We start from the raw sequence: 11,857 nt of genomic DNA on the forward strand, positions 1-11,857 counted from the left end.
TTTGATAAAAGTTAGAATCATTGATAGGCATGGGGGTGACATGTCGAAAGTGTTCGCAATCTTTTCTTAAATTTTAATATTTGAGGAAAAAATAGTCAATTTGCCAAGTCCCGAACCTTTTGATTATTTCAAAAAATACCCTTAAAAATAAACTTGAAACCGGAATCATGTTTAAAATTCTAACTTTCATACTTTTGACATTTTAAAGTCAACACTTTGAACCCATAACAAATTTGACGATAAATCTATTTTGCATTCTCAAACTTTTAAAAATACTCAAAAATTTTCATTTTTGACCTGTAAAATCAAATTTAACTTCCACAAAAAACCCGAAACAATTTTCGTTTAAGAAACATGATTTGTTGATTTTTGGAATTCATCAAGTATTTTGAAATATATAGTAAAATAATATGTTAGTATTTATATTTATAAAAATATATTGGTATTATATAAATATAGTGTAAAAGAAAAGTGAATAATTATTGATTTGTTATATATATTATGGTATATTAGTTTTGAAGAGTAAAAATTATAAGAATTAACCAAAACATGATAAGCGTTTACATTTATTTTACTTTATTAGAACAATAAATAACTGAAACCTAACGAATTGTGTCAACTTACTGTTTTTACCACCCCAGCGATCTAATCATAATAATAATAATAATCATGCTTCTTCTGCTTTCAGACACTCACTCACACTCACACCTACAAATACGACTCTAACAACCGTTAGTTACTTACATCACGTGCTATGGCCGTCGTGGCACGTGCCGGCCGAGGCGGTGGCGGATCATCGGCGTTACGCAGCTTCTTCTCATACCGGATATTCGCGTCAGCTATGTTTACTCTTCTCTTCTTCGCCACGGCGTCCGTACTCTTCTCGTCTCATCCCGTGCTTTTGTACGATCACGCTGTAAGTCTCTCTGTTGTGGTTGTTACGAGTAATAATATAATATAATATAATATTATCCTTTTGATTTGTTAGTTATTTTATTGTAGAATCAGTTTTAGCTATGAATTGTGTAGCAATGTTAGAATAACCTAAATGTACAAATTAAATTAGCGCGCTAACTGTGAGAATCAAGTAGTGTAATTATGTAATTGCATCGTAGTGTAATTACACTATGTTGTATATATAATTACACTACTTGATTCTCACAGTTAGCATGCTAATTTAATTTGTATTTGATCCAAACTCATGTTATGCATTATTAGAATTAAGGTGACATAGTGCATAACTAATTTTGTAGGTTTCTGTGACAAATTAGTTTCGGATTTGTATGCTTAAGGCTCGATTCGTAAGTTATTTCGTTTGAGAATCAGTTTTAGTTAGGTTTTTAGCAGTGAAATTGTTTAGTATTGGAGGAATTCAAATTAAGTATATAATTAATTTTGTAACAGGAAATTAATTATAAGAAGTTAAGAACAGTCATTTGGTTTCTTGTTAACAGGAAATTCAAATTAAGTATATAGTTAATTTTGTAGCTTCAGTAGAAAATTAGTTTCAGTTTTGTATGATTAAGGCTCGATTTGTAAGTTATATTGTTGTTGAATCAGTTTTAGCTAGGTTTTTAGCAATGAATGTGTATATTATTGGAGCAATTTCAGAATGATCAGTTTCTTCTATGTTAGTTTAGATGCTGTGTATTATACAAGTAACCTAACTTTTATGTATTATTGTGAATTTTGCTTGCAATTTGATTTATATTGTGCTATTTGGTTGAGTAGATGCTATCATGCGACCGATTAGCGCTGGACTTTTGAGTTTGAAATAGACCTAGTGTATTATTAATTTTGTAGCTTATTGTGGCAAATTAGATTCAGTTTTGTATGATGAAGGCTTGATTTGTTAGTTATTTTATTGTAAAAAGCAATTCTAGTTAGGTTTTTGGCAGTGAAATTGTGTAGTATTGGAGCAATTTTAGAATGATCAGTTTCTTCTGTGTTAGTTTAGATGTTGTGTAGTATTCGAGTGACCTTACTTTCTATGTGTTGTTGTAAATTTTGCTAGCGATTTGATTTATATTGTGCTATTTGACTGAGGTAGATGGGATCATGCAATTTGAAATTGATACAATATAACTGATTTTGTTGCTTTTTGTGGCAAATTAGTTTCAGTTTTGCATGATTAAGGCTCAATTTGTAAGACATTACGCTGTAAGTCTCTCTGTTGTTACGAGTAATGTTGCTTTTTATGTTTTGTTGTGAATTGAGTTATCAATTTGATTTATATTGTGTTATTAGGTTAGGTAGATGCGACCACGCAAATTGAAGTTGACATTGTATGTAATTAGGTTCAGTTTTGCATGATTAAGGCATGATTTTTAAGTTATTTTATTGTAGAATCAGTTTTAGCTTGGCTTTTTTGCAATGAAATTGTGCAGCATTGGAGATATTTTAGAATGATCAGTTTCTTCTGTGTTAAGTGAGATGTTGAGTGTTATAAGAACAGTGTATATTTATTTTTGTACCTTAAGTAGAAAATTGGGTTCAGTTTTGCATGATTAAGGCTTGATTTGTAAGTTATTTTGTTGTAGAATCAGTTTTAGCTAGGTTTTTAGCAGTGAAATTGTGAAGTATTGGAGCAAATTTTTAGAACAATCAGTTTCTTCTGCGTTAGGCTTCACTTTTCAATTTGAAATTGAGCTAGCACATAGTTAGTTTTGTAGCTTGCTGTGACAAGTTAGTTTTAGTTTTGCATGATTAAGGCTCGATTTGTAAGTTATTTTGTTGTAGAATCAGTTTTAGCTAGGTTTTTTTGTAATGAAATTTTGCAGTATTGGAGCAATGTTAGAATGATCATTTCTTCTGTGCTTGGTGAGATGTTGTGTACTATCAGAACAATGTGTTGCCCATTTCGGTTTGAAATTGACATATTATATAATTAATTTTGTAGCGTTTTGTGACAAATTAGTTTCAGGTTTGTATGATTAAGAATTGATTTGTAAGTTATTTCATTGTTGAATCAGTTTTAGCTAGGTTTTTAGCTATGAAATTGTACAGTATTGGAGAAATTTTGGAATGATCAGTTTCTTTTGTGCTAGGTGAGATGTAGTGTATAATACGAGTAACCTTACTTTTTATGTATTATTGTGAATTTTGCTTGCAATTTGTGTTATATTGTGCTATTTGGTTGAGTAGATGCGATCATGCGCTCAATTAGGGTTGGACTTTTCAATTCGATACTGATACAATGTATAACTAATTTTGTAGGTTTTGTGGCAAATTAGTTTAGTTGTGTATGATTAAGGCTTGATTTGTAATGTATATCATTGTAATTGTATAGTATTGGAGCAATTTGATTTGAACTGTGCTATTTGGTTGAATAAATGCGATCATGCGATTCAGTTAAGGCTGAACTTCTAAATTTGAAATTGACCTTGTATATAATTTGTTTTGTAGCTTGATGTGGCAAATTAGTTTCAGTTTTGTATGATTAAGGCTCGATTTGCGAGCAATTTCATTGCAAATCAATTTTAGCTAGGTTTTTGGCGATGAAATTGTATCGTATTGGAGCAATTTTAGAAAGAACATTTTCTTCTGTGTTGGTTGAGATGTAGTGTAACTTTAATATAAGAACAATAACATGAGACTTTTCAGTGTGAAGCTGGTGCAAGCGCAATGTATAACTAATTTTGTAGCAATTTTAGAATGATCAGTTTGAGATGTGTATTATGAGAACTAAGGACAGTCATTTTATTAACAGGAAATTCAAACTACTGGGAGAGCATCTATGCACAGAACTTTTCTTGCTCTGAAATCAGATCCATTGAAGACTCGTTTGGAATTGATACATAAGCAAGCCAGTGATCATATTATGCTTGTGAATGCATACGCTTCTTACGCAAGAAAGCTAAAGCTTGAGATATCGAAGCAGCTTAAGACATTTGATGACATGGCACAAAACCTTTCAGATTTGAGTATGAAACCAATGTATCGCGCTGCATTGTTTGATTCAAACGTACCTGTAGATGAAGAAATCTTGAGACAGTTTGAAAAAGAGGTTAAAGACAAGATTAAGGTTGCTAGATTAATGATTGCTGAAAACAAGGAATCTTATGACAATCAGCAGAAAATTCAGAAGCTAAAAGATACAATATTTGCGGTTAATGAGTTATTAGTTAAAGCTAAAAAGAACGGTGCGTTTGCTAGCTTAATTGCTGCTAAATCAACCCCTAAAAGTTTGCATTGTCTTGCCATGAGATTAATGGGAGAACGGATTGCAAATCCTAAAAGTTATACAGATGAGAAACCGAGACCTGAATTTGAAGTCCCGTCTTTGTACCACTATGCATTATTTTCGGATAACGTGATTGCAGTTTCTGTTGTGGTGAATTCAACTGTAAATAATACTGTAGAGCCATGGAAACATGTTTTTCACGTTGTGACGAATAAAATGAATCTTGCTGCAATGAAAGTTTGGTTTAAATTGAAGCCAGTCGGAAGAGGTGCCTTTGTTGAGGTGAAAGCAGTTGAAGAGTTTACTTTCTTGAATTCTTCATACGTTCCAATACTCAGACAACTCGAGTCTGCAAATTTACAAAAGCTTTACTTGGACGACAAGTCCGATAATGATAATGAAAATGAAAATGAGACCAAAGACGAGAAAAACACAAAGCATTTGTCAATGTTGGATCATCTTATGTTTTACTTGCCAGAAATGTATCCAAAGTTACACAAGATATTGTTCTTGGATGACGATGTTGTTGTTCAGAAAGATCTGACCGCGTTGTGGAAAGTTGACTTGGGTGGAAAAGTCAATGGGGCGGTCGAGACATGTTTTGGATCCTTTCATCGTTATTCTCATTATTTAAATTTCTCACACCCGCTGATTAGAGATAAGTTTAATCCTAAGGCTTGTGCTTATGCTTTTGGCATGAATATATTTGATCTTGATGCATGGAGACGTGAACGATTAACCGATCAGTATCATTACTGGCAGGATCTGGTAAGTTTTTGCTTCTTAACAATGTAATATTAGAGTTAATTACACAAATGTCCCTGTGGTTTGGACAAGCTAACAAGTTTGGGGTTTGTGGTTGTTTTGTAATGAGTTTGGGATCTAAGGCTAACTTTTATTAGTTTTTCTGTTAACTTCAGGTAAAATGACCAAAATACCCTTTTTATTAAAGAACTAGATGCATATTGTTGATAAAGAAATAATTTAGACCGCTCCTTTTTAATATTAAACAATATCTATGTATATTATTCTCTGTTAAGGAGGGTATTTTAGTATTTTACCTGAAGTTAACAGAAAAGTTAACGGAAGTTAGCCTTAAACCTCAAAGTCGTTACAAAAATGAAACCACAAATCCCAAAGTTGTTACTTTTAAACCTTGGTACCCAAAGGTGTTACTAGCATGGGCGAAGGCTAGTTAGGGCCCGGGGGCGGCCCAGCTCCCCCTGTTTTTTTCGAAGTTGTGTAAATTTACATGTTTTCGCCCGAAAATTTTTTTACGTAGTGTAAAGTTACCCGTTTTTGACTTAAAATTTGAGCACGGCCCCCCGCGTTAGAATTTTTTAATACATTTTAAGTCCCCCCCCCCCCCAGAACTCGTCCAGGCTTTGCCACGGGCCAAACCACCGGGACCATTTGTGTAATTAACTCGTAATATTAAGAATAGTTTTATTATTATTATTATTATTATTATTATTATTATTATTATTATTATTATTATCATATATTGATAAAAAGTAGTGTTTATGAAGAAACTGATATTTTGTGAATGTCGGTTTTGATCAGAACGAGGATCAGAGTTTGTGGAAATCTGGGAGACAGCCACCTGGTTTGATGACATTCTACTCGACAACAAAATCGTTGGACGAAACATGGCATGTTCTTGGACTAGGTTACAACCCAAGTATAAGCATGGACGAGATTAAGAAAGCTGCTGTCATACATTATAACGGGAATATGAAACCGTGGCTCGATATCGCGATGAACCAGTTTAAGAAACTATGGACTCGTTATGTTGATAATGAAATGGAATTCGTGCAGATGTGCAACTTTGGTCTATAAACAGAGTTACCGTTCTTAGTAGTGTAATGTTGAGCCCGTGCTAAGCGAGGCTAGTGTCGCGTTACTTTTTCACACGTCATCATAGTTAAACGTGTTATAATTTCAAGTTGAACGATGCGTGCAGGTAACATATATCTTTCATTCTTTTGCCTCTCTTGATAAGTTTAAGGTTTTAGATTTTGCAGATTTATTGTTAACCGAACTGGATGCCCATTTGCGCATCCGATTCCTTTTTGATCTGTTAGTATATTTATGGGTTGATGATTTTTGGTGGTGACGGTAGTTGGAAGGGGACTGGCAACGAATCAACGACACAATAATATGACCGAATGGATGATTTTAAAGGGGATTTTGCACCTTTATGTTATGACATTCGCAAGCTAGTTTTAGAAAGATACTCGGCATTAAAAGTGGTTGTTTGAGTGTAGGTATGTGCTAAATGTTATTGCATGCTGAGAGCGTTGGTGCTATTTCGATGTGCATTGATTATTATTCATACGTTGATAATTTGTTATGATATGCATGAGACGTGTTACAAAACGAGTTTTATGATATGTTATGTAAAAACTGTTAATGCTACTAAGAAGAATAAGGTCCCCATCATTCTTTCGTTTTTTTATCAAGATTTTAGTTTATGATTACATCGAAACAGAAGGCAAGCGGGCAACAAGCTGCGTCGCTACCCCATTTTAGTTATGTTATGTTATGTCGATGATTGTATTTAAATGAGTTCATCATGGACGACAAAAGAGTTGTTGGTGATCTTTCGATAATAGTCGTGGGTATTGTCGGCAGTCTATCGTAGAGGTGCACAAAATACCCGGTTCCGGACCCGACCCTGAACTGGTTCAACATGACCCACAGGTACAACCAGGTGTAGGCTTTCTCCTCGGAGCCGTACTTGGAACCGGAACCGGAAATACTCGGTCAATACCCGACCCTACCCGAAACCCGGTCAAATGCCCGACTATACCCGGAACTGGTTCCTACCCAATCGGTTTGACTTTTTTTGACCATACCCGGAACCAGTTCCTATCCGATTCCGGTTCCTGAAAATACCCAGTTTGTGCACCTCTAGCCTGTCTCTGTCGCAAAGTAATTATTTTCTGACGGTCATTACCGATGGAACCCTTCGGTTATGCATCTTTGTTTTAAAGTGTATCTCTGTCTATATGGGCTATTACTATATTTCCTAATCAAATCTTCTTAGTCAAATATATTATTTCAAAGATATCTCTATTAACAAATATTACTAATACTAATAACAAATTAGCAAGTAAAGATCAAAAGGAGTTAGCAACAAGAATGGCCTGTCTGCACCTAGCTTTAGCCTGCTGAATCCTCTCATTCAAAGTCTCTTCTTTCACAGAGGCTTTCACCATGGCCAAATCCATCTCCATCAGCTTCAAAACCCGAAACAGTTCTGTCACCATCCGCTCCTCCACCTTCCCGTCGTCTAACAACACCTCCGCCTCCTCTCTCGCTCTCTCTGCCACAATCTCCCCTACTTTCGCCAACAACTCCGTTGATCCATAATCCCGGTCCATCAGCTCATCCAGTTTCTCAAGGAAATCCATTATCACGTAACCTGTAGGGCATGAAACCAAAAAAACTGATCATAATCAAAATACCGAAGAAAACCAAAGCGAAACAAAGCCGACGGTTTGGTTCAGTTTTGGTTATGCATGTAATAGAAACCGAACCAAACAGACTTTTTTTTATAGATTTTCATTTTTTATTTTATTTTAAGGAATTTATAAGAATTTAATAGTTATGTAATCAAATATTTTATCCCAAATGTATAATTATCAATTAACTAATTAACAATACGATTTAGGCTCAAATTCGCTAACTTTTTGCTAATTTTATTTCGGCCCAAAATTTTCAAGCTCAAATTGCAAAACCAAAAAAACCGAAGCTAAACAAAACCGACAGTTTGGTTTAATCTTTTTGTAAAATCCGAACTTCTTGTTCATTTTCGGTTTTGCATGTAATAAAAACCGAAAAAAAACCTAACCGAATATATAAATTTTCAGTTTTTCTTTATTATATAACAAAATGATTTAGGCGCAACTTCATAATTTTTGGGCCAAATACTTTTTTTCCCCAACATTTTCAAGCTCAAATGGCAAAACCAAGAAAACCGAACAGTTTTCAAAAATTCAAAACCAAAGTCTCGGTTTTTGGTTCCATTTCATCCCAAAACCACCCCAAACCGAACCATGGACACCCCTACCAGTCGGTTTCTCCAGAGGAATCGGTAACGTCCTCTTCCACCCGATTTCAAAATTCGGGGGCTCGGGTTTCACAAGCCCCGACTTGGATTTTCGGTCCCGAATAATTTCCGATCTTCGACGTTTTTCGATCGGGAAGGCGTCCGGGCTGGTGGTGGCTGAGGAGTCTGGTGAGGGGAAGTCTGGTGGTGAATTTGAATTTGAAGTGCATTTTATTAAGGTGGGTTTGTGAAGTGATGGATTCAAAGAGGGTTTGAATGTGTGGATATAGAAAACTAGTGAAGTTGAAGCAGTAGCCATTGCAGCATATATCATCAAGTGAATGAAGCAGATAATAAGTCTTATCTTGGCCCGCCAATTTTATTTGTTTTAAGATAAGCCTTTTATAATTAAAATCCTTTTTTTCTTTAGTTTTTTAATAACTAGGCAAATTGGATTTTAATAATCCCAGCTAAATGCTATTAGTTGATAATAATTCTAACTTTATTTACTGTTGCCCCTGGTGGTCCCGAATTTTAAAAGGCCGGCTCTCAATGGTCCCCCATTAAAAAAAAACTTAACGGCGTTAAGTTTTTTTTTCCGAATTTCAAATTGAGGGCTTTTGATTGAAAAGAGGATACGATTCGATTGATGTAAAGCTTAGCTCGAAACGATGCTCCAAACGGCTTAATTAGTGCTTCAAATCAGGTGCTTTGAAAAATTAACAAGAATTAAGCTGTTTGGAGCGTCGTTTCGAGCTACGTTATATATCAACTAAATTGTATCCTCCTTCCAATCAAAATCCCTAAAAAATCAGTTTGAAATTCGGGAAAACTTAACGCCATTAAGTGTTTTTTTTAACGGGGGATCATTGAGAGCCAATTTTTTTAATTTGGGACCACCAATGGTAATAAACGAAGTTATGATTATTATCGGCCAATAACAATTAGTTGGGATTATTAAAATCCAATTTGCCTAATAACTAAAGGGATTTTGCACTTTGAACCGGGATCAGGTCATTTAACTTACTAGAGCTTGAGCTCAACTTGTTTCAAGCTCTTTTGTAAAGCTTGAGCTCTACTCAAGAGTTGTCTTTTCAAACTTGAGTCAAGTTGGATTCTTTTTTTTTTTTTTTTTTTTTGGAACGACAACTTTCTTCAATGTTATAGCATTCTCATATATTCACTTACCTTTAAATTCAAAATTACATTAAAGCACACTACAGTTTCTCTTTCATTTTCAATCTAAACACAAGACCTCATGTTATAGTTTCCTATTTTATTATCTCTTCTTCTAAACACAAGCATGAACCCGTTTAGTTATGTTATAACCCATGACCCGGTTTCTCTTCAAATACAACAATCTTCATATGAAGATAACGCTTTGTAAAATTTTGAAAAATAAACTATTGTGTGATACAAGTCTTGAACACAAGACCTCATGTTTCAAACTAAATATGCTTACCAACTCCACTTAAGTAGTTATTGTGTTGGATTTCTTGACTTATAAATGATATATTGTTAATTCACTTATAGTTAATACTAGAAAAGTATTAAACAATTAAGTTAACATCCAATGTTGTATTCAAAGTGGCTTTTAGAGATTTATGAATTGTAAAATTTTGTTTATCATTATTAATATCTTATGAGTCTATAACGTATTTTATCATGTATATTAATAAATTTAACTTTTTTGTTGTTTTTAACCACCCGTGTATCACACGGACTCTATCCTAGTTGAACAATATAGTTTTATATCTATATCATTACTTTTCACTTTCTTCTACCCACAATCACTTTCAAAAATATTAAAAAATTATATAGGGTGAATAATAATTTTTAAAAGATACAAAAAAACAATACATTTTATTTCTCCTTACTCACAACACTCTAAACCACTTTGTTTATTATGAAAACCTCACTCATGAAATTTGATGGACGCAATGTGAATGCTCTTAAGCCACCACACTCCCCAAATTTGGAGAGTCTCGTTGCCCCACTCTGGCCAGACTATGTTGTCTTAACAGAGTTCACGCTGGCTTCAAAATTTGGCTTGGGCATTCCTCGAGGAAACTATACCACTGGCTACCATTTGGCAATCGTTGTGTCACCACAAGAGCAGAACTTTCTGGCATAACACACGGTAGGACGAATACCCGTGTGAGCTCGAGATTCGAACCGACAACCTCGTAAGGCCTAGCTCAAATCATTTATTGTCATAATCCACCAAAAGTGACACAAATGGGGATCGAACTTAAGTCTCCATTAGAGAACCCAATCTTCCTATCATTGGGCCACAAATGAGGATTGTATTCGACTTATTTACCATTTATTAATTAATTTATATACAAATATGCTTATTTTCTTTAACTTTTTAGTTATAGTTTTTATGTATAACTTAATATATATTATTTTATCATAGTTTATACATAATAACTATTATTATATAAATATATTTAATAATGGCATATGTGTAATGGGTAAGGCTTAGGATTTTAAGGTATTAGGTTTAAAACCTGTCTTAATCCTCTATTTTTTTTTTCCCATAATGGTGAGTTTCCTCCTTGATAGTGTTATTGGGTGAGTTGGCCTGGTATGGACGGTTAGAATCTTGTCTCGTGAAGACTCACTCGCGTATTGGGAGTAATTTCAAACGTTGTTCAAAAAAGTTTAATACATTAAAAAAAAGGTTATAAAATTATAGGCTCGTTGAGGCTCGCGAACAAACTTGAGCTCGACAAATGAAACTACAGAGCTTTAACCACACAAAACACAATACAAACCTGACAAAAATTTATAATTATTAAATCTAAATGGGCCAACTTATGGGCCGAATGTAGCTAATGTCACATGTAGCCCATTTATGCAAGTTGGAAATTGATCCAATGGACCGACTTGATATTGGCAGAGGTGTAAAAAAAAACCCGAATCTGCAACGGAACTCCAAAAAAAACCCGTAACCAGATTCTTTTATGCCTGGGTTTTTAATGTTCGAACCCGTACCCAGAGTAATACCTCTAGTACCATACACCAAATAGAATGTATTCACTGTAGTTGACGTTTAAGAGTCTGTTTACGAGTTACTTGCAATTTCAACACGCGATTATTAAAAAAAGTCGTGTTAAAAGTGACAAAAGTCATGACATTTCATATTGTATTTCCTTGTTACTAAATATCTTTTTATTTATAACGATAACCCACGCGCTCTCTAACTCTACTTCTATATTACACTTTTTTAACAACCAAAGGATTTGAGACTCGCTATTTTAAAAGAAAAAATTTTATCCGACACTTATTATTATTAAATGTCTAAGTGATTATTTTTAAAGTGAAATATTTTAAATACATGAAACCTTAAATATAGCAATCCCTTGTTATTCTCTCTAAGTCACAAACAACCCGGGCCACCACCACAAACCATCACACGACACGCATCGTTGTTGGACCACCTACACACAATTGATGGATCGTTGCTCAACCTTATACTCGTCTTTCCAAACCTGTCTTTCTGCTCAACATCTCCTTCACCAGCTGTATGTTGTTCATCACTATCATTGTCGTTCGTCATGGATCTATCTTAACGTAAACACAAAATTATAAGACGATTGAAAAGTGGAAACAAG

At 34.3% G+C, this 11,857-nt stretch overlaps 2 protein-coding genes across 2 annotated transcripts; one reads left to right on the plus strand and one right to left on the minus strand.

Moving 5' to 3' along the window:
* The first annotated feature begins 754 nt into the window (after positions 1-754).
* On the plus strand, positions 755-6,213 carry LOC143568645 (putative galacturonosyltransferase 9). Its single transcript, XM_077054747.1, has 3 exons — positions 755-916; positions 3,710-4,951; positions 5,747-6,213. Exons 1-3 carry the CDS (start codon positions 755-757, stop codon positions 6,020-6,022), a joined length of 1,680 nt encoding a protein of 559 aa, XP_076910862.1. The 3' UTR covers positions 6,023-6,213.
* A 1,092-nt stretch (positions 6,214-7,305) lies between these two features.
* On the minus strand, positions 7,306-8,556 carry LOC143568655 (protein CHLORORESPIRATORY REDUCTION 41, chloroplastic-like). The gene is made up of 2 exons (XM_077054754.1): positions 8,259-8,556; positions 7,306-7,610 (listed from the first exon to the last, which is right to left on the minus strand). Exons 1-2 carry the CDS (start codon positions 8,554-8,556, stop codon positions 7,306-7,308), a joined length of 603 nt encoding a protein of 200 aa, XP_076910869.1.
* Between the last annotated feature and the right edge of the window lie 3,301 nt (positions 8,557-11,857).

Source organism: Bidens hawaiensis, unplaced genomic scaffold, assembly GCF_021521415.1.
Source record: "Bidens hawaiensis isolate Kalapana, Puna unplaced genomic scaffold, B.hawaiensis_p1.1 tig00024029_1, whole genome shotgun sequence".
In the NCBI taxonomy this organism is placed as follows: domain Eukaryota; kingdom Viridiplantae; phylum Streptophyta; class Magnoliopsida; order Asterales; family Asteraceae; genus Bidens; species Bidens hawaiensis.